Consider the following 27,196-nt stretch of genomic DNA (forward strand, 5'->3'; position numbering starts at 1 on the left):
TCGCTTAACTCTGTTCTGGGCGGTTCCCGATAGTATGCGAGGCTTTTTATTATATATACATTATCATACATTATATTGCCTTTTTCCCCTACCCTGCCGTAGCCGTTTCTTTCCGCCGACTCGATTGGCCATCAGTCAGCGGGAGGCATTCTGCTTGGTCTGTGGTATCATGTTGTATTTATCTTACATATTTTCAATGGTGTTCCGCACCTCACGGACTCCATGTGTTATTTCATTATGGGATCCCCGGACGTAGCTTTCACTTTATTCCCTGGTCGAGTTAATTAATCCTGTGTGCCGTCTACGGGTTTGACCCTCGACTTCCACCCCCCCTCCTGTCAGCCTTCTCCGGTGGACTTTCATGAGCCCTGGGCTCTCTCAGTTGTCTCTCCGGAGCCAACGTTACCTGTAACTACAGTGGTACCTCTACATACGAATTTAATTCGTTCCACAACCAACTTCGGATGTAGAAAATGTTCGGATGTAGAAACGAATTTTTCCATAAGAATACATGGTAATTCATTTAATTCGTTCCTCAGCCTAAAAACCCATAATAAATCCTTAATAAATGGCTACACATAATTACACATAACAATAACATAACTGCATAATATGAAAGAAGCATGTAAAAAAGATAATTATAAAGAAATAATAAATAAAAAATGTGTTTTATTGCCACTTTACCTTAGAGACAGGCCAACGCAGGTGTAGGATTTGCTACGCCAGGAGGAGACGGACGATCGGCGAGAGGGTAGACATGGTGTTAACATGTTCTTTAAATAAATACTCTCTCTCTCTCTCTCTCTCTCTCTCTTTGTTCTTCTTCACTGTTAGTGTTAGAGACGTCTATTAATTTTTTCTGAGAGAGAGAGAGAGAGAGAGAGAGAGAGAGAGAGAGAGAGAGAGAGAGAGATTAAACAAAAATGAGAGATTAAACAAAAATGTGTTGTGTACATGTGATTTTTAACAGCGTTAAAGAGTTGAAAGACAGTTAAATGTAACTAAAAAAACAATATCAGCGAATCTGAATTCCTTTATGAACTAAAACCAATATTGATACAAACACACTCGTGTGCGTATGCGCAAACACACACACGCACGAGGAGACACGATCGGCGAGAAGGTAGATATGGTGACTGCGATAACATACCGTAACTTACACTACGGAAATTTTAATCTAACTTAGCTTATTTATTTTTTTATTTTTATATTTCATATTTTTTACATTGTTTTTTCTTTTGATTTTTTATTTTCATCATTTTCAGTGACGAGTTACGGTATGTTATCGCAGTCACCATCTCTACCTCCTCCCCGACCGTCTCTCTTACTGCGTAGCAATTTTTGCACGTGTGTGTGTTTGTGCATACGCACACGAGTGTGTTTGTATCAATATTTGTTTTAGTTAATAAAGGAATTCAGATTAGCTGTTATTACTTTCTTAGTTACATTTAATTGTTTTTCAACTCGTTGACGCTGTTAAAAATCATATGTACTCTAAACACATTTTTGTTTAATCTCTCTCTCTCTCTCTCAGAAAAAAAAATAATAGACGTATCTAACACTATAACAGCGAAGAAGAACGAGAGAGAGAGAGAGAGAGAGAGAGAGAGAGAGAGAGAGAGAGATATTTTATTTAAAGAACATGTTAATGCTATGTTTAGAGAGAAACAGAAAAAGAGAGAAGTCTTATTTAAAAGAGCTTGTTAATGCTATCATGGTTTTCTTTGCTTCACTTTTTTCTTTCTTTCTGTTCATCACGCTGGCCCTTCTCACAAATGATCGTTGCCAACAATCTCTTTGTCCTTTATCCCTATCAACAAAAGGCGTTCTATCTCTTCCAGGGTATTGCTAAGATGTCTCGTAATAATGGTGATCCCCTTTGATGGTTATTTGCTTTAATGGCTGCTTTCAGCTTGATGATCCTCGAGATCATAGGCCTATTCCGGCCATATTGTTTAGCCATACAGTATCACTCACATGCACACTGCTCTCATGTTTTTATATAATTTCTTGCTTCAATTCTAATGAAAGAATTGCCTTCTTCCTGTACTGAAACTTAGCTTCTTAGGCACCATGATTATAGGTAAAATCAAAAAGGAAATGTGAGAAAAGGAAGAAAATAAGCACTGTTAATAACAGACCAAACAGAGGACAACCACACGATACACACAAGAATAGAGAACTGAGCACTCGACGCTCAATGGCGTAATGTTTACTTCGTGTGTCGAAATAAAATTCGGGTGTAGAGTCAAAAATTTGCTCAAATTTTACTTCGGATGTTGGAAAATTCGGATGTAGATACGTTCGTGTGTAGAGGTTCCACTGTACTTGGATTAATCTCCTCTATATATATTCACATGTTTATATATATATATATTCCCTGTTCTCGACTTCCCCCCTTTTTTAAATATGATCACTCTTAAGGATTGACTTATTCTTACCTATATTACAGTCATAGTATATCCTTTTCACCACGATAGTGATATAATTTAAGGCCCCGGAGCCTCCGGGCCCCTCTTGCTTATCTATAAGATACTCATGTACCTTATTTCACAGACAGTACGCAGTGCGATGACGGCATGTTCGGCGGTCCTCCACCAATCCTGCGGCCACGATGTGTGCTGTTCACATGCCCACTGTGCTGTTCTGGTAGAAGATTTGATTGTTTGGCATCCGGACAATTGTGTAGTTTGCTACAAAATGACCTCCACTTTAACATCTGACAGGGTGAGTGGAATTACATTTAGCTATATTACAGACTTGGTAAGTGAAGTTACAATTAATTAATTTTAAGGACACTGTTCTTTGGACTCCTCGCATGCCCTTCGATAGCTTTGTGTCTCCGAAGCCCCTGATCTATTTCCTTTTTCTTCGGCATGATATTCCTTACCCTTGCTAATAGTCTGTTCTCTTTCAGAGCTCTCAACTTGAAAAGACTACAGCTCAGGCCACCCTCAAAATCTGGATTGGCGGGTTCGCCCATAATGTGAAGGCCAAACAGCCTTACAGTATATCCTCTCTGAGGAATGGTGCTCTCGCCTTTACCCGCACGCAAAGACTTTGGCCGCGGTCCCCAAAGATTTGGCGGATCCTATCATTGAGAACATTGAATCCCTACTATTGGCCCCGGATCAAGAGGAGACAGGCGGGACCTTAACAGAGGACGTCGCTATCCTCGATTTAGACAGAGCCCATGGCTCTGGATGACCCCAAAACAGGTAGGGACATAGGTGAGTCAGGTGGGTCTCGAGCTAAGATTCCTCTCCTTAGCCCGACCTTTTCTTCTACTTCTGACCAATCTTCATTTCAAGGATTCACGGGGACTCCCGGGGCTGATCACAAGCCCCGGCCTGTTGCCCCCAAGGTTAAGGCTCACCGCAGGTCTTTACACAAAACCCACAAGTCTTCGAAGTCATCATCAGTGAAGTCGCAATCTTCTTCCACTAGAGTCTCTAAAGACTCAGTTGCTGTGCCCTCGACCTCTCAGGGAGTAGTCTCCATTCCGGCACTGTGCTTCGACGCAGTTCAGTGAATGCCTTCCTAAACTTCTGGAGTCTCTGATTAAATTCGAGTTTGACACCAGGTGTAGTCTCGGTAGGTCGATTAATTTGGTTACTCTTTCTGAATTGACTGTTGCCACTTACGAGGAGGAACCTCTCTTTAAGGTCCTCACCAAATCCCTTTTGCAGACCTTACTGACTGACGCCTATGATTTTCATAATGCCAGGTTCCGTTGCCGACGACATGTACTGTCTGAGGCTATGATTAGACACGAACCTAATAGGCTCATCAAAGCCCCAGTCTGGGGTCCGGATCTCTTCCCGGAGGACCTAGTGGATTCGGTTCTCAGCGAGGCAGCTAGAGCCAACCAAAGCCTCAAGGTTAGGTGGGGCCTAGTCCCTAAGAGGAAATATGAGTCAGCTAGTACCCCAATCCGAGGTAGGAAAAGGTTGAGGCCTTTCCACTCCTCGCAATTTAGACCTCCTCTCCAAGTGGTACAACCGGTCCCAGTTCAGTCTGTTCCTCAAGGTTCCCAGCCTTCTACCTCAAAGGGCCATCCACAACAACAACAGTACGTGTTGGTCCCTCAAGCCCAAGTCACCTCGACTTTATTCACAACCTCCCCCGCCTTTAACCCCACGTATGAATTTCAGGGTTCTTTCCATGGCTACCAGCGCCACAGGGGTTCCAGAGGTGCCTTTCGTGCCCGAGGTGGCGGAAGGGGTTCCCACCGAGGCAAGTCTTTTTGCGGAGGCAGGGGCGGCAAATCATCCTCCAACCATTGACTCGCAGGTAGGAGGGAGACTGTACAAATTTCGGGACCAATGGAAGTTCAGCAATTGGGCTTCCAGCATAATCTCAAAAGGTCTAGGGTGGAGCTGGATTCAGGGACCCCCTCCACCGAACAGTTTCTACCAGCTTCCAACGGTAGAGCTACATTTATTCACGAAGGATCTGTTGCAAAAGAACGCAATCCAAAGCATATATCGCTTAAGATTTCAAGGTCGCTTGTTCAGCGTGCCAAAGAAAAGCTCAGACAAACGAAGAGTAATCCTGGACCTGTCTCGTCTCAACTCCTTCATTCGTTGCGACAAATTCCACATGCTTACCGTCTCGCAGGTGCGGACCTTACTTCCCCGTGGGGCCTTCACCACCTCCATAGATCTTACAGATGCCTACTATCACGTTCCAATAGCAAGGCCTTTTCGTCCGTTTCTGGGCTTCAAGCTAGGCAAACAAGCCTATGCATTCAAGGTGATGCCATTCGGCCTCAACATAGCACCCAGAATCTTCACCAAACTAGCAGAGACGGTAATTCAGGAACTTCGAACTCAGGGAATACAAATAGTGGCTTTTCTCGACGATTGGCTGATCTGGTTGAACAACGTCCGGAACTTCCACAGAGCAACGAACAAGGTCCTCTCCTTCCTTCGACAATTAGGATTTCAGGTCAACCTCGAGAAATCCCGCCTGGTCCCGGAGACCAAGTTTCAATGGCTGGGGCTACAAAAACCAAAAGGAAGGAAATAGCGAAGAATAGCGAAGAATACGAAACAGTTTCTCAGGGACAAGTTGACGTCCAGGAGGAACCAGGAGAGGATCCTGGGTTCCTTACAGTTCGCCTCGGTGACAGACATCGTCCTAAGGTCTAAACTAAAGGACATAAACAGAGTATGGCACTCCAGAGCAACCAAAAAACGTCAAAGACAGGCGAGCTCGTCTTCCCCCAATCCTGAGAAAAAGTCTGCAACCTTGGACGAAGATAAACAATCTTTCCAAGTCGGTTCCCTTGCAACATCCGGCCCCGGGACTCGTCGTTCATACAGACGCCTCCTTAACAGGGTGGGGAGGTTACTTCCAACACAAGAAAGTCCAAGGGTTATGGTCACCGATCTTTCAACAAATGCACATCAACGTCCTAGAGGCCATGGCAGTCTTCCTCACTTTAAGACGTCTCAGCCCAGCCAGGAATCTCCATATCAGACTGGTCCTCGACAGTGCAGTCATAGTCCACTGCATCAACAAAGGAGGCTCCAGATCAGCCCACATAAACCACGTCATGTTGACGATTTTCTCCATGGCGGCATCGCACAAGTGGCATCTATCAGCAGTCCATCTAGCGGGAGTCCGGAATGTGGTGGCAGACGCACTTTCCCGGACAACTCCACTAGAGTCAGAATGTTCACTAGACAATCGATCCTTCCAGTGGATTTTATCTCAAGTCACGGGTCTCCAGGTGGACCTGTTTGCGACGGAGTCCAATCGCAAACTAGATTGTTACGTAGCCCACAACCTGGACCCTCAGGCTTATGCCAAGGACGCTATGTCACTAGATTGGAACACTTGGAAGATTTATCTGTTTCCTCCGATAAATCTCCTGCTGAAAGTTTTGCACAAACTCAGATCTTTCAAGGGTTGAGTGGCTCTGGTAGCCCCCAACTGGCCCAAGAGCAACTGGTTCCTCTTGTTACTAGAGCTAGGCCTCTGCCCCCGGCGGATTCCCAATCCTGTACTAACACAAGTAGTACAAACTCGAAATGTGTTAGCTTCCTCAAGGATTCTGAATGCCCTAACTTTATGGACTTCAAGAAGTTCGCAGCTCAACAAGGTGCAAACATCGATCCTCTGAATACCCTATTCCTTGAATCTGACAAAAGAGAATCCACCCTCCGTCAATATGACTCAGCTGTCAAGAAACTAGCAAAGTTTCTGAAAGATTCCCAAGTTGAGAAAATGACAATGAACCTAACTGACATTCTTCAGAACTCTTTTTGAATCGGGCCTGGCAGCCAATACCATTACTACGATCAAGTCCGCTTTGAAAAAGATCTCCCATGTCAGCTTTGACATTGATCTGACGGATTCATATTTCTCATCCATTCCAAGAGCCTGTGCCAGATTAAAACCTTCAACTCGCCCTAGCGCAGTTTCCTGGTTTTTGAACGATGTTCTAAAGCTAGCCTCTGACACCCCAAATGAATCCTGTAACTATATGGCATTATTAAGAAAGACACTTTCTTTTGAGCCTTGCCTCGGGCTCCAGAATCTCAGAATTGTCAGCCTTATCTAGAGACCCAAGTCATATAGAGTTTCTCTCTTCGGGTGAGGTCCTTCTCTCCCCTAACAAAGTTTTCCTGGCTAAAAATGAAGACCCCCAAAACAGGTGGTCTCCCTGGAAGATGTTCCACTTCCTCGGGATCCATCCCTGTGTCCAGTTACCACCCTGAAATCCTACTTAAGTAGAACTTCCACCACAACCACAGGGCCTTTATTTATTAGAGAACATGGAGGAACCATTACCCTTAAGGGAATCAGACAACAAATTCTTTATTTTATTAAATAAGCTAATCTTGAATCATTCCCTCATGTCCATGATATTCGAGCTGTGGCCACTTCAATTAACTTTTTCCACCACATGAAATTTGATGAGTTCTCAAAATAAACGTGTTGGAAGTCCCCTAAAGTTTTCAAGCGCCACTACCTAAAACCTTTAGAAGCTCTTAAATTTGCCACAGTAGCAGCAGGGAATGTAGTTCCTCCTGAAGGTACCGAGTCCTAATCACGTCTTGCTCTATCTTCTCTCCCTCCTGCCTGGCTTACTTATTGTTCCTACCTGATTTTGTTTGCCCTTTACCATACACCCTTATGGTGTATTATTTTATGTTACATTGTGATCAATTTCCACGAATTGTTTTTGATTTCATCTTTCTTGAAATTCACCGTGCTGATTTTATTTTATTTTATTACACTGTGTTTATGGATCTGCTTTTTGCTTGGTTTTACTTTCATCCCTTGATGGGATTGTTTACCATTTTTTATATTCATATTTATGCCCTGCGGGTTATCTTGTTGAATTGTTTACCAAGCTTGTTTATCATTTTTCATATCTATATTCAATGCTTACCTACAGGTTTCCTTTTTGTTTTGATTACAATGTTTAATTATCACTTTCATATCCATGTTGATTATGCATTTATGGGATTCCTCATCCCCCCTATTTGATATTAAACCACCATCTATGTTATTTTTGTGTTATTTTTCTCCCCAGGTAGTTAGCCATTTTGGGTCCCTATTCTCTGGTACTAATTCACTGGGCGGCACAGGTCAGAGCCCAGAAAAGGGATTTTGACGTAGGAAAAATCTATTTCTGGGCGAGAGACCTGTGCCGCCCAGTGAACCCACCCGTCCCTCCCAGTCGGGCCCCAATCTTGGGTGCTATAGGAGTGACGTCACTGGCGTGGGTGGGATCGTTCGTAGTAGCGTTTCAGAGCTAGGATGTTGAACGGCACCTCGCTGTTCGGAGATATTGACAGGAGATATCTTAATGGTGCAAGGCCTCTGGTTGTGATTTAATCACGCCCCAGTTATTTATATCGACACCTTAATAGGTGAGCGAGCTGGGTTCAACCTAGCATTCCTATACAATTTTTTCTCTGGTAAAATTCATAGCAGTTATTACCTTAGAAATGATGTAAAAGGAGCATTTCACTGGGCGGCACAGGTCTCTCGCCCAGAAATAGATTTTTCCTACGTCAAAATCCCTTTTTCAAGGTAAAAAAAAGTCACATGGTGGTGTTTGGAAGCAAAGGCTTCGCAAATAGAGGACAAGTCGTATCAACACATCAGTCGTTGAATGCATTTTTCTGAATCCACACTAAATAGGTGATAAAATACCCTTCTTTTCAAGGTACCACATCAGTCTTACATTCACCATCTTCATGATTTTACATAAACAAGATGTGAATACAATCGGTCGATAGTTTGCTGCTAAAAACTTGTCCTTACCAGGTTTTAAAAAGGCTAAATTAATGGCTAGTACCCAAACACTTGGATAACTGTGACATGCCATATTCTATTAATAATGCTTAAAATAAATAATTTTGTATTAAAATGCATGTCTTTAATCATTGCATATGGAATTCCATCGGGTTTAGGGGCTGTATCGTTACAATTGGCAAGTGCGGAATCAAATTCTCTTTCAGTAAAAGGAGAATTATAAGACACTTCCCTTCCTGTTGCAAAATCTAAAATTTTCTTCTCTTCAATGCTCCTATACTGGTGACCAGGAGCTCCTTCACACTTGCACGATTCATTTGAAAAATGATCAGCCATGGCGTTGCTAACATCATTTGCTTCAGTTACATACTGACCGTTCCCCTTCAACACTGGTGGTGAGTTTGGGGTAAATTTGCCGGCAATCTTTTATATTTTTCTCCATACAGAAGATGGTGGTGTTCTACTATTGACTGAGGAAACAAAAGATACCCAAGATTGCCTCCTAGCTTCTTTCATGGCACAATAGAACTGTGCTCTACAAATTTTGTATGTTATTAAATTTTCCTCAGTACGGCGTCTACGCAATCTAGTCAGAAATTTTCTGGTGGCTGTGTAAGACAGTTAATTCTGAAGACCACCAAGGGACTGGTCGTCATTTGAATAATCCTGTGGTTTTGGGAATCGAATTGACTCCTGCTATATGGAGAGTTCCATTAAGTAGGTCTAAGGCTTCATCAATACTTTCAAACTGTTCTGCACTCCCCTTGATTTCACTTAGCTCACGAAATTTAACCCAGTCCGCCTTGTCAAGATTCTATCGTGGCGATCTTTGTAAGGGTGGAACATTGTTGGTGTTTATAATGATTGGTGCATGATCACTAGTATGCCAATCATCTAATGTCCTCCAATCGAAATCAAGAAGGCAGTTAGAGCTTGCAATTGAAAGGTCAATGCATGATAAGGTACCTGTCTGCACATGGAAGTGTGTGGGCTCTCCTGTATTAAGGAGTAGGACATCCTCGTTTTCCACAATTGATGATATAATATTCCCCCTGGTGTTTGCTAAAACATCACCCCAAAAAAGGATGTCTACCATTCATATCTCCAAGGAAAAGAAAAGGTTGAGGTAGCTGTTGAACACCTCTACTAAATTATCATACAATATGTTATTTGGAGGCAAGTAGAGAGCGCAGATTGTATATTTTCTCCCTTTATCAATCTGTACAACCACTGTCTGCAGAGGTGTACCAATAGATAAGGGTATTTGGGGAACATCTCGATGAACGTATACGAGACTTCCGCCATGGCTCCCTACTCGGTGATCATATGGTGTCCTATGGCTAATATATTCCTGAGGACAAGGGGTATTAGTATTCAGCTTGCTCTCCTATAGACATATAATTATGGGGGAACGCTCGTGAATTAAGAGCTTAAGTTCTTCATATTTGGCCCTAAACCCTGACAATTCCATTGCAAAATGGAGGAAAAAACTATGCTTTATATAAATAACTTGGAAGAACTTTTGGATGAAGTCTTCCCATTAGTAATTTTTGATTTAACAATATTTCCTGGTGATTTTATTAGAGGGGGGTCTTGATAAATTGGGTGTGTATTATTTTCATTTTGTCCTTTTGATCTAATTGTTGAGGGGGATGGTGGACCTCCACTTGAATTTTCAATTTATTCAAATTGTCTTCTGCTTGATCAGAAACATCAACAGACAAAACATCATATTTATTTGATGTCATAACTAATATTTCTTATGGAAGGGGGTGAGAGAGAATTCTCTCTTTTACGATTAATAGGTTGCGAGCTACCAGGTCTTTGTACCTTCCCCACTACAGGTGCACCTGATAGCTTGGTTTCAAGTGGAATATCCATTAAATCAGGCAAGGATATGGCCTGGGAGAGGTTAGTACTTTCCTTTGTAATGGAGATCAAAGGTTTAATAGTGGTAGACAGTCTTTTTGTTGATACACAATGGTAAATCTTTAGGAGATATTCTTGTCTTATTATGAAGCACTTTATCAGTAGATGGTGAATTTCTTTTTCGAGAACATCCTACAGTAGCAGGTGGGTTAGATGATTCCTGGTGAACTTTTTCTCCTGTTTTAAATGTCTTTGGATAGGTAGTAGATTTATTTAATAATCTCATGACATGCCCCATGCATACATGTTCAGTAATTGATTTATTGAGGGCAGCCTCTTCTAACTTACAAAACTGGCAGCTCCTATCATTAGATTTATGATTAGAGTTGCAGTTCAAGCACCTTGCCTCAAGTGTACATTCTCCATGGTAAGGATTGGAGCAAGTACAGTATTAGAAATTTTATCGTTCTTGCAAACTTTGGAACGATGCCCCAATTTAAAGCAATTAAAACATTGCAGTGGCTTCTGCTTAAAAGGTTGAACTCTAATCCTTTCATTTTCTATGTCGATGTGGAAAGGTACACCAGCATCCTGGAAAGTAAGGATAATCATTGATGTTCCAGGTACTTTATGTACTTTCCACACTGATAGCTGACACATAGCCAACATCTCCTCTTCCGTAAATTCATATAGATTCCTATTGAAAGCCATTCCCCTTCCATAGTTAAAGTTTAGATGGGGTTTGATGTCCAATTTGGTATCATTTTCTGTCTTTAAATTGGACAATATATGAATTGGTCTGTATCACGTAACTTTTCCTACCGAATCGAGATATATCTCCAGGTGCAATCGTTCCTACCTTCCTCTGAAAATACTTGTAGATCTTAAAATAATTTTCTGTACCTCCTGAAGATTTAGCAAGAAGCCACATTGGTGGTTTTGACTTTCCTTGGGATGGCATAACTATTTCTATGGCTTTATCAATGCAGTCTGCTGGTCTGTAGACATCCATATCTTTAAGTACCCCATCACACAGAGCACCCTTAATATCCATATTACCTACTTTAATATTAATAATGTTATGGCTTGCATTGAATGCTTCATGACAATTAAATGATAACCAAGAATCCCACTTATCTTGAAATTTCATTCTAATTTCTTTTATTAGTCCGTAACATTTAAATATTTTATGTAGCACATCATAATTAGCTTATAATGGGATTTGGGTATCATGCAGTATTTTCAATTTTCCTGTGTTGCCCAATTACCCTTTTTTCTAATGTTCAAAGAATAGTTCTTTTTAGTTCCTAAGTCGTCAACGGAATTTTCTTTAATTGGATTGCCAGAGGTTGTCAACAGTGCCGGGGGCAAGTCAGCATATACAGGGGAGGGGTGGTTATTGTCAGCGGAATCCATGAGAAAAAAATTAAAGGATTATGTGAGACTTGAAATAGTTTGATTCACCTGCTTGAGAACATTAAGACATTACATATTGGAAAGGAAATTTGCAATCTCCACTAGTGGCACAATGAGAGTATACTTCCCAGATGGTCCACTCCATACCTTACCCGAAGGATAGCACAAAAACAGATATAGAGGCACTTGTAAGCTGAACCCGCCTGTTAGGACCGAGACCAAAAAACTATGGAATCATGCTCCCCATATCTGTAATGATGGACTTCCGGGCAAGAGCCAAGAGTCCTACCCCAAGCACTGGATCCCCCTGGATTCCGAAGACCCAACACTTGAGAATAGTTCTGCCAAAAAGGTGCAACCCGTCTTCGGGATGGCTGAGATCATCCAATACTCTCACATATAGCTTTGAGCGCAAACACTCCTAACCATGACACCTACTCCCATTCATCAAAGCAGGCAGCAATAATGGATGTACAAACAAACATCCTTGCCAGTGGCAATAACGGATGTAGAAACATCCACACCCTTAAATAGAAAAAGGGACATACATATACATGTACATATATACATATACATGAGAAATTTTACTCAGAGTTGGGACAGCAACACAAAAAGAAATTTTATAAAATTAAGAGAAGTAATATCAAGAGGAAGAAAAAGATGAGAGAGAGAAAAATTTAGATTAGATTCAAACTGGGGGAGCAATTTCCCCAAATTCGAGAGCCCTCTTGCCCGTCACCAAGTTTCAGCATGGGAATGATATGCCGTGCTGAAGCTCAATGACTTCATCAAGGCATTCTCTCATTAAGAGGGCATTAGATCTATGAGGGGCTTACTTTCACTACTAAATTTAAGTCTTAGAGATTAATTATATGACCACTGATAATCCCCTCTTAAATAATGTATACCACCTATTGAACATTTGTAGGGCTACCTACAAAAACCTAGTTAAAATAACCATACCAACCCTATGGCCAACAATATGCACTTACTTCTTTTGATTATCTTGGCCTGGTATATCACTAAAAGATGCTGACAAACTCAATGAATCAGTTGAAATACCAGTTATTGCAGATGAGGAAACCGATGCAGTGTCACCCCCTTGTTTTTGAGAGGAAGCACTGCACATTTCTGTAAAAAAAAATTGTTCAAATAATCTGGTGTTTTATTGAATGGAATTCGTAAAAGTAACAAATCGAGGATAAACGTTAAGCTAAACTTTACGTCATTTTCATAAAAATGCTTAAGAGTGCAAAGGGCTCCCTTTCTGCACTTCTTATAACTTCCTCCATTAATATGACAAAATAAATAAAGCAAATTTTCTTGCCTTTGCAATGCTAAGAAATATAAATTTTCTGTGATTTAGAACACTAAGATGTAAGATTTTATTCTGTGTCACTGTGATAATAAATACATTTTAAGTAATATTTTCAGGTTATTACCTTGTTTTCAAAAACAAAAAATTTGGTGGAAGACACCCAAGTAGAAAAACCGAACGAAAAAATGCTACATTACTGTACTGTATGAGAGTCTATACTAAATATAAATTCAAATTTCACAGCTTTCCAAAACATGCAATGGTTAGCTTAAAACATGCTGTCAAAAACTTTAATTACAACTACATAATTTCTAAAAATAACACTAGGATGTACAACTATCTAAATACCTTGAAAATTATTTTTTTAATTTCTTGAAAATGAATATCTAGGTATTTCAAGAAACTGTAAAGTTGAGTGATTGAGCATTACACCCATCCATTAAGGTATATACCGGTTACCAGTGCATCAGACATGGTCTTTTTGAACTGAACAAATGTAATGAGGAAAATCAGATGATTATAACTTACCTCCAGTTGAGGTATTAGCAAGAGCTGAAGCTACAGAGGAGGTAGATATAGAACCACTTGTGGATTGACGAGGGAGAGGATTCCCCCCTATTCCTGATGCTGCCATAACCTTGGCTTTTTCAAGCCTCTCTTCTTTCTTGCGCAACTGCACTAAATCCTGAACCTAAAAAAATGATGGCCAAGATATATTATCAAAGGATTACACAGAAAAGCCAGAAAATATCTAAATCTTGATCAATCACTTTCCTACCAAGTGTTTGTGTGATCCATTAATAATTTTATAGTTCTTGTCTCTGAACAAATAACATACTAAAAAATATGAAAACATCACTGCCTTACCTTTAAATTCCAGTCTGAGACTACTTGGGCTATCAATATTTTAGCTGTGACAATCTTGTCTTTAATCTCCAACATTGCAGAGGTTACCTCTTGAACTGTATTAGGAGTAGGAGGATGCAACCTTCTTGCCTCTAGAGTAGGTGATGTTAGTTGTAGCTATAAACAAAAAAATGTATCAAATGACAGTGCAGGTAAAATGAGCTAGTGTACAGTGTATATAAATTAATACATCATAGAAATATGCAGAGTAATGTGTTTTGGGTTTATCATAAAAAAAATCTTAAAATAAAAATCTTAGTATTTACCCATAATTAATTTCTATTCCTTAATTGAATGGAAAATTGGACCTTAACATAATTTTCCCTCCCTGTCTAAGCATGGCAGCAGCCCTATCAAGAGGGAGAGCTGGGGTATGTATAAAGTCGTTTCTGCCCTGGCCACTTCTCATGGAAACAAACAATCCTTTTTAGTTAATACGATAACTATCCAAGAGGAAAACAAACCACTTAAGTGAATTCCACAAATTCTGGGCAAGTAAAAAAGCTCAAGATTTCAAACTAATTACTTAATTTCTTTTCTGGAATTTTTTTCAACTTTAATTACTGTATGAGCTTCGGCAAAAACTAAAAACATTAGAAAATGGTTTGCAACGATGTACAATATGTAAAACTTTTATTCCCTCTGGTTTGAGGCTCTGGAGAATCAGAATACAGTGTTACCTCTCATTACGAAAGTCTCTGTACACAAAAAATTCATGGTACGAAAAGATCCAAAGATTTTTCATCTCATACTACAAAATAACCCCTCATGATACGAAACAAAATTCCTCCAGCCGCCAAAAAAATAATTTTAAAATGATCCCCGCAAAACTAAACTCGCTCATTGGTTATCTCCCTACTCTGATACTAGTTACTGTCATAAGATTCTTCTCTACTATTAGTCAGCATTTTTCCCATCATGCATATAGTATCGGCGTTTCTCGACCATTTCATTTCAGCAGTGCTGTCATTCAAATTGAATTCGTGTTGGCGATTTCAGTTTCGTACTTATAGTTATCCTGTTGCATTATTCAACTCATATAGTATTAGCCTTAGGTTCCGAGAATGTTGCTGATGTTCAAAGGAAAGAAGAGGAGGATGCTTTCTAAGGAAATGAAGTTTAAGATATAAAGAAATATGAGGTTGGCAGCCAATTAAGTGTGATCACTTAGGAATATGACCAAAATCCGTCGACCATAGGCACCATCCTTAAGCAGAAGTCAGTCATCAAGGCAGCAACACCTTCTAAAGGCATGAGTGTCTTTTCTAGTAAGAGGAACCATGTCCATGATGAGATGGAAAGACTGCTTCTCCTCTGGATTTAAGAAAAGGAAATCACTGGAGACATGGTTACCGAGACAATAATCTGCCACAAGGCCAGCACCATTTTCAGAGACATCACAGCTCACAGCAGGCAACCTTAGAGTTCAATGTTTCACACGGATGGTTTGAAAAATTCAAGAGACTGTCTGACATTCATTTGGTGGTACGGCAGCTCGGACTTTCAACGAATTGACTATCCAGGAAGGGTACGGTCCCCACAAGTCTTTAACTATGCTGAAACTGGTCTTTTTTTTTTTTTTTAAGAAAATGCCTTGTCGAACGTACATCACGGCGGAAGAGAAGAGGCTGCCCAGGCGTAAGCCTATAAAGAACAGACTTACCCTTGCACTCTTTTCAAACACCAGTGGGGATTATAAGGTCGAGCTCCTACTGGTGTATCATTCGGAGACTGCCTAATGAACTAATTAAATGAGATAAATAATATCTAGATCAGGAATAAAATTCAATAGACTATGTTCCTGTCTAATAAATTAAGATGAGATGCACCAGCTGAAGACCAGATAGGAGAATAATACTCGAAACAAGGCAGAATGAAAGAATTAAAAACACTTCTTCAGAATACAGTAGATTGATCATCGAAAATCATACGCCAATTTTTTGTGCAATTGAAGAAACAAACCAAATGTTTTTCAGAAGTAAATTAGCTATGAAGAATTGCACCTAAAAAAAAAAAAGTCATAGTTAAAGAAAAATTAATGGCAAGATCTGGATGTTGAGGAGCTACTATCCTTGGCCTGCTTACGATCATACTTAGAGTTTTGTTATAGAGTTCAACTTCATGCCCCTTAATTTGCACCATCCACTAAATTTTTAGCTGGATCTCTTAAGGAATTTAGCAAACCCAGATCTACATTCAGGAAATGTGATAGATGCAAAAAGAGTAGCATCATATGCATCGAGCTTATTTTCAAGGCCAAACCACATGCCATGCCATGAAAAGTAACGGGCCAAGAACTCTACCCTAAGGTACACCAGATATCCCATTCCTACAATCACTATGGTACCCCTCAACAATAACTTTGCAATCTATTATTTAAAAATTTAATAATGATGCTAAGAAAAAACCGACCAACTCCCAATTATTTGAGTTCGAAAACAAGGGCCTCATGATTAACATGATCAAAGGCAGCACTAAAATCAAGGCCACCCATATAAACTTCCTGACCACAATCAAGCGATTTTTGTACAGAATTGGAGATTGTAAGAAGGGCATTACAAGCCCCAAGGTCTTTACGACAGCCAATCTGCAAACTAGGAAACGGATGATTACCTTCAGCAAATGTACTTAGACATTTCTTCAAAAAACGTTAAAAAATCTATACATGGGAGTTATGGAAAATGGGTGGCAATAAGCTGATCTTGAGCTACCACAAACCATACAACGTTACCAGAATCCCTCGATTTCCTTAATTCTGGTCGTAGCCAAACAGGAATAGAGTAAACCTGTTTAAATGATGATTCTCGTGTAGGAATAAACAGGAAATGTTCAGGAGATACATTCTGACTTTAATCAGAGCAAAGACCAGAAGGACTGGGTGTACTAGTGTTACCTTAAATACTGGAAACAGTTTGGATAGATGTGTTTCCTTATCGATACATGAAACCAGAAAAATTAGCTCAAAGTCCGAGCTGTTTGATTAAGTAAAATTATGTTCCAGGTCTGGTGCCAGCAAGAACTAGACCGAGGTGAAATAAGGCCTAATCTTCTCTTCTCGATAAAGTAAATTACTGAATAAGTAAATAAGATACATTTCTTGTTAACTTTAACCCAGTAAGAATAGCCTCATCTAGTAAGTAATCTAAAGCAGCATGCCTCTAACAAAACGTTATTAGCAACTCAACTAAATACCCATCTGTGCATCAAAATAATCCCAATTTTAGCATATGAAAGATTGTGCACTTACACAGCTGATAGTTGTAGTTGTACAGGCAGACGATGTGAAAGTCACAGGACGTTATATCACCAGACCCTAATATGTCAAACACAAGAGTCTCAGAAACAGATACATTCTCTGACTGGGCTACTAGCCTGTCCTGAGGTGAGGATAGAATACTTGTAGTATACCTAACTTTGATCTTCAAAGAATTATTTGACCCTAAAAAATCATGTAGCCTAGGATTAACACTGCAGAGATTTACTTTTACTATCAACTAAACTGATCCATACCCGATTACCACGCTTAATCAGGGACAGTAAATTTTCTATCACTAAGCTCCAATATTCTATTAATTTAGGCTATCTATCTATATACCAAGGCACTACCCCCATTTTTGGGGGGTAGCCAACATCAAACAAATGAAAAAAGGGGAGCTTTCGTCTCTCTGCTCCTCCCAGCCTGACGAGGGACTCAACAGAGTTCAGCTGGTACTGCTAGGGTACCACAGCCCACCCTCCCCCATTATCCACCACAGATGAAGCTTCATAACGCTGAATCCCCTACTGCTGCTACCTCCGCAATCATCCAAGGCAACCGGAGGAAGCAGCAGGGCCTACTGGAACTGCGTCACAATCGCTCGCCATTCATTCCTATTTCTAGCATGCTCTCTTGCCTCTCTCACATCTATCCTCCTATCACCCAGAGCTTTCTTTATTCTATCCATCCACCCAAACCTTGGCCTTCCTCTTGTACTTCTCCCATCAACTCTAGCATTCATCACCTTCTTTAACAGACAGCCAGTTTCCATTCTCTCAACATGGCCAAACCACCTCAACACATTCATATCCACTCTAGCTGCTAACTCATTTCTTACACCCGTTCTCACCCTCACCACTTCGTTCCTAACCCTATCTACTCGAGATACACCAGCCATACGCCTCAGACACTTCATCTCAAACACATTCAATTTTTGTCTCTCCGTCATTTTCATTCCCTGCAACTCCAATCTATACAACACAGTTGGTACAATCACTTTAGTAATAGCAACAAATTCAAATATACTCAGTATCTGAAGAGTCAGCACTCACTTACCTAAGAACCTAAATTGAAATAATTGCCTTCCTTTTAATGCATAAACATTCCTTTTACAGTGTTTTAAACTGAAAAAAAAACTTGAAATGTGTTAAATTACTGGGTATTAAGAGATGTTACAGAAGACTCGAATGGTTTCCCAAGTAAGGCAGATTTGCCGACTAGTTCTAGCAGTAGGATCAGGAGAGGGGAACAACTAGAATTATTCACACCTTATACTAAGGAAATGAATATCTAACAAAAGGTCAATACTGTATTTAATATGGTGAAAATATTAATTTTTGAATTCTTGATTTGTAGAAATATTTATGCTCAAATTTCATGCTAAAATGAACTTGTATGATACATAGCAAAAATTATTGCAGCACACAATGACTAAATACAAAGAAGGCTGGGTAAATTAAGGGAATAACTGATTATATGGCTGTGATTACAAAGTAAAATATTTTAAGATCATCAAATGATGGAAAAAGCATATAAAATGATATTTTCATAATAAAATAAATTTTTGAATATACTTACCCGCTGGTTATATAAAAGAGCTGAAGTCCCTGACGCCAGGGCAGAAAATTCAAATCTCGCGCTATCGAAGATACGCCAGGTGTACCAACCGCACCCTAGCGGTAGAACAGGTGGAACTACACACCAACTCCAGTTCTTCCATGCCTCATAGCCATACCATAGATAGTCTCTAGAGGGGAGGAGGGAGGGTGTTAAATTTATATAACCAGCGGGTAAGTATATTCAAAAATTTATTTTACTATGAAAATATTTTTAAATATAAAACTTACCCGCTGGTTATATAAAAGAGCTGATTGACACCCCTTGGTGGCGGGTCAGAGACAGCTACATACAGAAAATTCACTTAAGGGTTACGTACAATAAACTTAAGCAGTTCTCACCTGATAAGGAAGCTGACAGCAATGATACTCTGCCTCATTTCGTCCGCTATCCTTAAGAGATCCAGTAATCCACTCGGGCTGAAAATCTCTAGGAGCTGTCAAACGGTACAAACACCTATAACATGACAGGACCTCAACCAATACCCTTGTTCCGGGTGCACTCAAGGAACAAATTGACCACCTAGCCAAATCAAAGATTGCGGAAGACTGACGCCCAATCTCCACAAACAACCATAACAAACGAGTTCCAAGAGATAGAAAAGGGGTATTAGGAAAAAAGGGAACGTAGTGGTAGATCATTCACCTACTATCGCATTAGCCGCTATAAAAGGACCCAACGTAAAAAGGTCCTCATAGCGAGTCTGAACATTCTTCAAATAATGGGATGCAAAAACAGACTTACTTCTCCAAAATGTTGTATCCATCAGACTTTGCAGAGAACGGTTCTGTTTAAAGGCCACTGAAGTCGCTACCGCTCTGACTTCATGTGTCTTGACTTTGAGGAGCCTCTGATCCGACTCATCACACTGAGCATGAGCTTCTCGAATCAACAATCTAACGAAGAAAGACAAGGCATTCTTGGACATGGGCATCGAGGGTTTCCGAACTGCACACCACAGAGCGTCTGAGTTACCTCTCAGATTCTTAGTTCTGTCCACATAAAACCGTAGAGCTCTAACTGGACAGAGAACCCTTTCCAATTCATCGCCAGCCAAATCAGAAAGGTTAGAAATCTCGAAGGATTTGGGCCATGGTCGAGAAGGGTTTTCGTTCTTGGCCAGAAACCCCAGTTGCAAAGAACAAATGGCTTTCCCATTCCGAAAACCAATGTTCTTGCTTAAAGCGTGAACTTCACTAACTCTTTTCGCAGTGGCGAGGGTAACTAGAAAAAGGGTTTTCAAGGTTAAGTCCTTAAATGAAGCCGAGTGTAAAGGCTCAAATCTGTCACTCATGAGAAATTTAAGGACAACATCCAAATTCCAGGCGATGGGAGCCGTTTGAATCTTCTTGGTCGTATCAAAAGACCTAAGTAAATCTCGTAGATCTTTATTATCAGAAAGGTCTAGGTTCCTGTGTCGAAAAACCGTCGCCAACATACTCCTGTAACCTTTAATAGTCGATGACGAGAAGTTATGCTTAGTTTTAAGGTCCAAGAAAAAATCTGCTATTTGGGAAAGCGATGTACTGGAAGAGGAAATCGCGTTAGTTCTACACCATTCCCTGAACAACTCCCACTTGGACTGATACACCTTGATGGTTGAAGACCTTGCCCTTGCAATTGCCTTGGCTGCCTTCTTCGAAAATCCTCTAGCTCTAGCGAGTTTTTCGATAGTCTGAAGGCAGTCAGACGTAGAGCTCGGAGGTTTTGATGATTTCGGACCAAGTGAGGTTGTCTGAGAAGATTGGGTCTCATGGGAAGGCTTCTCGGGACATCCACCATCCATTCCAGTACTTCTGGAAACCAGCTCCTTGACGGCCAGAACGGAGCTATCAGTGTCATTCTGGTCTCCTCGTGTGAAACGAACTTCTGAATCACTTTGTAAAGGATCTTGAACGGAGGGAAAGCATAAACCTCCATGTGTGACCAGTTCATCAGAAAAGCGTCTATGTGTAAAGCTTCGGGGTCTGGAACCGGAGAGCAGTAACACTCTAGTCGTTTGGTCTTCGCGGTGGCAAAGAGATCCACGAGAGGTCGACCCCATAACCGCCACAGACTCTTGCAGATGTCCGGGTGCAGAATCCATTCTGTGGAGAGAACCTGACCTTTCCTGCTGAGTCTGTCTGCGCTCACATTGTTGACCCCCTGGATGAACCGCGTCAAAAGAGTCACCTTCCTTTCCTCCGCCCAGATGAGGAGCAGTCTTGCAATCTCGAACAGAGGCCAAGAGTGGGTCCCGCCTTGTTTCGCAATATAGGCCAGAGCTGTCGTGCTGTCCGAATTGACTTGGACTACCTTGCCCCTGATCTGCTTTTCGAAGCCGATGAGAGCCAGATGAATAGCTAAAAGCTCTTTTTGATTGATGTGGAGAGAGGTTTGCTCCACCGTCCAAGTCCCCGAAAGTTCCTGCTTCTCTAGAGTGGCTCCCCACCCCGAGTTGGAGGCGTCGCAACACAACACGAGGTTTGGGTTCCTCTGAAGTAAAGACAAGCCTTCTTTCAGTCTGGGCTCGTTGTTCCACCATTGAAGATGAGACTTGATGGAAGTCGAGATGGGAATGCAATCCCTGTCGAGGCTGTCCCCTTTCTTCCAATGGCGGTTGAGATGAAACTGAAGAGGACGCAAGAACAACTTCCCCAGGGTCACGAACTTCTCTAACGACGAGAGAGTCCCCAGAAGACTCATCCAATCTCTGACGGAGCAAAGATCTCTCTTCAGGAACGTTTGTACTTTTAGGAGGGCTGCTTGGATTCTCACCGACGACGGAAAAGCCCGAAAACTCCGACTGTGAATCTCCATCCCCAAATAAAGAATCTCCTGGGATGGAATGAGTTGTGATTTTTCCGAGCTCACCAGGAGACCCAGTTCTCTGGAGAGATCCAAAGCCGTCTTGAGGTCCTTCAAACAACAATCGGCTGAGGAGGCTCTTATCAGCCAATCGTCCAGATACAGAGAGGCCCTGATTCCCCTCGAATGCAGCATGCTTGCCACGTTCAGCATGATCTTGGTGAACAATAGAGGAGCCGTGCAGAGTCCGAAACAAAGAGCCCTGAACTGGAAGACCTTGTTTCCGTCCATGAACCTCAGATAACGTCTGCAGCTGGGATGAATCGGAAGGTGGAAATAGGCATCCTGAAGATCTAAAGAGACCATCCAATCGTCCTTCCTCACAGCTGCCAGAACTGTTTTCTGAGTCTCCATAGTGAACGTCGAGTTTTGGACGTAACCATTGAGCACACTTACGTCCAGAACCGGTCTCCACCCCCAGGAACTCTTGGGTACTAGAAAAAGGCGGTTGTAAAACCCCGGAGACGTAACATCCTGCACTTCCTCTATTGCTTGTTTCTCTAATAAAAGAGACGTCTGTAGAAGCATGGCTTGTTTCTTGGGACCCTCTCTGTATTTGGGCGAAAGATCCACTGGATCTGTGACTAAAGGAGGATTGGTCAGGAAGGGGATCTTGTAGCCTTCCTTTAACACCTGGACGGACCAGGGGTCCGCTCCATTCCTCTCCCAAGCCTCCCAAAAGTGAGTCAACCTGGCCCCCACTGCTGTCTGAAGGAGAGAGCAGTCAGACTTTACCTCGGCCGGACTTGCCCCCTCTGCCTCTAGGTTTCCTTCCTTCTGGTTTAAAAGAGCCTCTTCCAGAGGGCTTCCCACGAAAGGACTGAGGACGAAACCCAGAAGAAGATTCCTTAGGTTTACGAGAGGAGAATGACGGAGGCAAAACTTTCCTAGTCGAATGAGTAACTAAGTCATGTGTGGCCTTCTGAGTGAGAGCAGTAGCCACCTCGCCCACCAATTCCTGAGGAAATAAAAGAATTAGACAAAGGTGCGAAAAGAAGGCCCGTTTTCTGATAGGGAGACACTCCTGCGGAGAGGAAAGAGCACATCGTGGCCCTTTTCTTGAGAATTCCAGCTGTAAACAAGGCAGCAAGTTCGTTGGAGCCATCTCTCACACCTTTGTCCAAGCAGGACATCAAATGAACCAAACCACTAGTGTCCGTTTCCGTCATATCAGAGACCCTCTTACTCAAAGCCCCCAAAGCCCAGTCCAAAAAATTAAAAACTTCGAAGGCCCTGAAAAGACCTTTAAGCAAATGGTCGAACTCTGGAATGGACCACCAAATCTTCGTCTTCCTTAAGGCAAGACGACGAGAAGCATCTACCAAACTTGAAAAATCCCCTTGTGCAGAAGAAGGAAAACTCAAGCCCAACACTTCACCAGTCTCATACCACACACTAGATTTAGAGGCTAACCTAGCGGGAGGAAAGGCAAAGGCCGTCTTGCCAAAAGATTTCTTGGAGTCCAACCAAGAACCCATTAACTTCAAGGCCCGCTTTGAGGATCGAGAAAGAACCATCTTGGTGTAAACTGGAACCTTAGTAGCTTTACCTAAGATGAATTCAGAAGGCGGAGAACGAGGGGCCACAGGGGTAAAAGAATCCGGGAAAATTCCAGTCAGAATAAGCATAAACTTGCGAAGGTCCACAGCATGCTGATAATGCTTCTCCTCCTCATTCTCAGAGACTTCCTCAATAGGATTATCCTCATCCGACTTTTCCTCTGGTTCGTCTTCTGGCAGTGCAGCAACAGCCGCAGCCTGAACCGAAGGAACAACGTCTGGATGGGACTGCCTGTCAAGGCCAACATCTGTGTCAATTTGGTGGGGAGAAGTAGAAGTAGATTGATGCGAAACACGGACATGTAGACGATCATCCTCAACCAACAACTGCTTAGACCGCTTAGAATCCGACTGTTGTTGAACAGAAGAACGCTTGAAATCAGAAGGTAACTGTTGAAGATCGCCGCGAGGTCGCGTAAAGTCCGAGGACTGTTGCTGCGAACGATCAAAGTAGTCAGGATGTCGCCGCTGTAAACTAATGTTTTGACGTGACGCGTCCAAAAGTTGTTGCCGCGGGCGATCCACTACTTCAAATTGTTGCCGCGTCTCGTCCACTTGTCGACGCCGATGCTCTTCCCCGCGACCAGAAAACGCAAACTGGTCAACCAAAACTCTCTGACGCGACTCATCAAAATCAACCTGGCGTTGAACACTGTGAATGGGAGACCGTCTAAGTGATAACTCGTCAAGGCCATATACCATCGAACGTTTGTGCGATAACTGGTCTGACATCGAACGCCCAGACACAACGCCAACACCTGGTTGATAAGAATCCATCAACGACGAGAGTTGTTCCTTCATAGACAAAAGCGCAGTCCATTTCGGATCAACAGAACTCCTAGAAGGAAGATTCGCACTAATGTCACCACGCATTTCAGGGGAAGAAAGCCAATCCGATGGAAGAGGAGGTGCATGAATAGTTACAAGGTCCGAATCGGAAGGAATCATATCCACACGAACACGGTGATCTGAACGTTTGGCCGGAGTGCAAGCGCTGGGAGAACGGAAACGTTCCGGTGAACCCCACGAACTACATCCTGGACGCACAGGCGATTCCCGACGCTGTGAATCAACATGGGAGCGTTTAAGCGGTCTCGACGCTCGGCCCCAGATCTCACTCCCCGACCCTTCATCGGAAGAAGGGGATAACGTATGAACCTCACCTTTCCTACGATGAGGGTGAACGACCTGAGCTACGGCAACAGGAACGTTCGAGGGGACGTCTGCACGATTGATGATGCTTCTCGTTCCCTTAAGCCGTTCGACATTACTTCTCCCATGGGTTCGAGAGCTCGAAAGAGGTCTAAGGCTAGGTGAACGACAAGATCGTGCCGACGCACCCTCCGCAACACTAAACACATTATCAACACTTGTCACAACACCGAGAGAGTCACGATTCTTCGGTACCACATCAGACACTCGTGTCGACGCACCTTCCGCAACACTAACCACATTATCAACACTTGTCACAACACCGAGAGAGTCACGATTCTTCGGTACCACATCAGACACTGAAACACTTTCCACAGTTCCGATAGGCTCACGGTTTTTCAATACCTTTAACTCGGAAAAGATAGTATTTCTATCGGCTGCTAAGGACTCAACTTTCTCACCAAGAGACAAAATAGCAGTAAACATGTCCTTCATAGTAGGTTCCTGATCTACCACCACAGGGGAAGGAACAGGATTAGGAACAGGTAAATTAGGTAAGGTTCTATCCACAGATCGGGAAGAACTACGCCTAACTATCTCTCTCTAATCTCCTAACATAACGATCGAAAGTAACAAAATCATCATTAGTTAAGGAAAGACACTCATTACACCTATCATCTAATGAACAAAATTTACCCCTACATTTTACACAAATAGAATGAGGATCAATAGATCCTTTAGGAAGTCGTGTACGACAACCCTCACTAACACACCTACGCTGAGCAGGGGAGGAGTCGGCCATTTTAAAAGTTAACGTGAGAGACCGACAAGCAAAAAGTAAGGGAAAAAACAATAAAGAAAATCTCAAACAAAAAGATTTCAAGATAAGAACCAAGGAAAATTAATCAACGATAGCTTAAACTCAAAAAAGAACGTTGTACATCACCAAACAACTTCCCAAGAGAGTAAAAACACGAGAGCGAACTTCTGTATGTCAGTCAGCTATGACGGCAGAGAGAAGAACTGGAGTTGGTGTGTAGTTCCACCTGTTCTACCGCTAGGGTGCGGTTGGTACACCTGGCGTATCTTCGATAGCGCGAGATTTGAATTTTCTGCCCTGGCGTCAGGGACTTCAGCTCTTTTATATAACCAGCGGGTAAGTTTTATATTTAAAAGATAAGGATATACAAACAATATCATAATCATGTAAGCTAAAGTAATTTCAGCTTTTAATCTCACCTGAATACTTTCTATTTGTTCCCTAAACTTTGCCCTCTGAGAAGTTTGATGTTCACTAATCTCCAAAATTAGAGGCTGCCAACGGAGATTGCTTTCTGAAGAAAGAGTTGTTACCCGTTCTAGGATGGTAGAAAAGACAGAATAACCCTGTGAGGAGAGACAAGAGTCAAACAGAACAGTAATGGAAGAGTAACTTTGTATAAATTTATAAGTACTACATATCAAAATTAATTTGCCAACCCTTATTGTCATGGCTTTTATTTTGATATTTTTTTTTTGCTTACGGATATCAATGTAGTTGTAGGTGCAGTTGGTGGGGAAAGTAAAATGCTCACAAAAGGCCTTAACCCACTATCTAATTGTAGGTCCAGATATGTACAAATGTGCAATATCTTAAATTCCTATTATTTCAAAAATATATTTATTTAAAGAAAAGTATACTACCCAACAAAGCATACCATTCACACAAGAAATAAATAAGATTCAAGCAAAAACTTAGATTTCATTAAAAATGTCTGTAATGGACTTTCCATCCAAGTGATATGTACAAGGAAACTGTATGATGATTGCAAAAAGAATAAAAATGAATAGCAGATATGAACTTGCAAAATCATCTCTTCACAAAATACTAGATTACAGATATAGTATATAGATATAATTATATACAATGAGAAAAACTGAAAATTAAATTACCTGTATGGCCACTCCTTTAATTTGTTCAACTACTGATGACTGCGTTACAGGTGGGATACACAAACTCATTTCAGATGGTGGAAGCATAATCTCTCTTACTGTTATAGGATTGTACCTGGGAATAAAAAAGTTATTAGATTAAAAAATATTTATGAATATTATGGTCTGTTAGTCCTGTTGTAGCATTAAAATTTCTATTGATTGGACCTTTCAAGAGATTAATTCATTCACAAGCTTAAGTTTCTGGTAATGTGTGCTGGTAGGGAATTATGGAGAGAGTGTAAGTTTCCCAAATCTGAGAAAATGGCTAGACAGTAGTCACAGGTTCTGAAAAGTGTTCTAGATTATCAGGAATTAAGCTCGTATAGACCTATTTTGAAACTATCCTTTATTTCAAAAGTGCTAGGATATGTAATTCTTGAACAACCAATTAGTCACTTAGAAGAAATAGAAGCTTAGCCAGATAAACATTCTGCTTAGAGAAAATTTTACTCTACTTTGACAGCTATCTATTCTGTAGTAAATGATATGCAGGAAATATGGATGAAAACAAAGGTGGTATTTAAGATTACTTGATGTTAGTGCTGGTTTTGATACAGTTGTGCATGAACTGCTACTAAATGATCTACAGTCCATTGGTATTGAAGGTCAGGCTTCTGAATACCTAACAGACCACTTGATTGACATAAATTACTGTGTGCAAATTGGAAACTCTTATTCATCATATATACCTTTAAAAAGAGGGGTACCTCAGAGGAGTGTACTGGGTCCAATCTTATTTTGATCTGTATTATTGGTCAGTTGAAAATACTACAAAGACATGGAGACAGGTTCAAACTATTAGCAGATGATAAACAATTTTACTTCTCCATATATGATATACTGTAGACGACACTACTGAAACTAAGCTGAATTTTTTCCAGTGTTATGGAATGGATGACAATCAAACAAGTATAATTAAATTAAAATAAAATTAAGCTTATGGTGGTTGGACAGAACAGCAGCATAAGAAACTTGGGTCATATTCAAATAAACAACAACAACTGC

At 41.3% G+C, this 27,196-nt stretch overlaps 1 protein-coding gene across 6 annotated transcripts in view; it reads right to left on the minus strand.

Annotated features, from left to right (window-relative positions):
• The window catches only part of fab1 (fab1 kinase), a 248,905-nt gene that overhangs the window by 67,567 nt on the left and 154,142 nt on the right, over positions 1 to 27,196 (minus strand). For all 6 annotated transcript variants that reach the window (XM_068382042.1, XM_068382041.1, XM_068382038.1 and 3 more), the window contains 5 exons: positions 26,150 to 26,264; positions 25,457 to 25,603; positions 13,748 to 13,903; positions 13,409 to 13,571; positions 12,555 to 12,693 (listed from right to left, as the gene is read on the minus strand). In XM_068382042.1, coding sequence (XP_068238143.1) covers positions 12,555 to 12,693; positions 13,409 to 13,571; positions 13,748 to 13,903; positions 25,457 to 25,603; positions 26,150 to 26,264 — 720 coding nt within the window. The remainder of the gene's footprint in view (positions 1 to 12,554; positions 12,694 to 13,408; positions 13,572 to 13,747; positions 13,904 to 25,456; positions 25,604 to 26,149; positions 26,265 to 27,196) is intronic.

This window comes from Palaemon carinicauda, chromosome 10 (genome assembly GCF_036898095.1).
Source record: "Palaemon carinicauda isolate YSFRI2023 chromosome 10, ASM3689809v2, whole genome shotgun sequence".
NCBI lineage: Eukaryota > Metazoa > Arthropoda > Malacostraca > Decapoda > Palaemonidae > Palaemon > Palaemon carinicauda.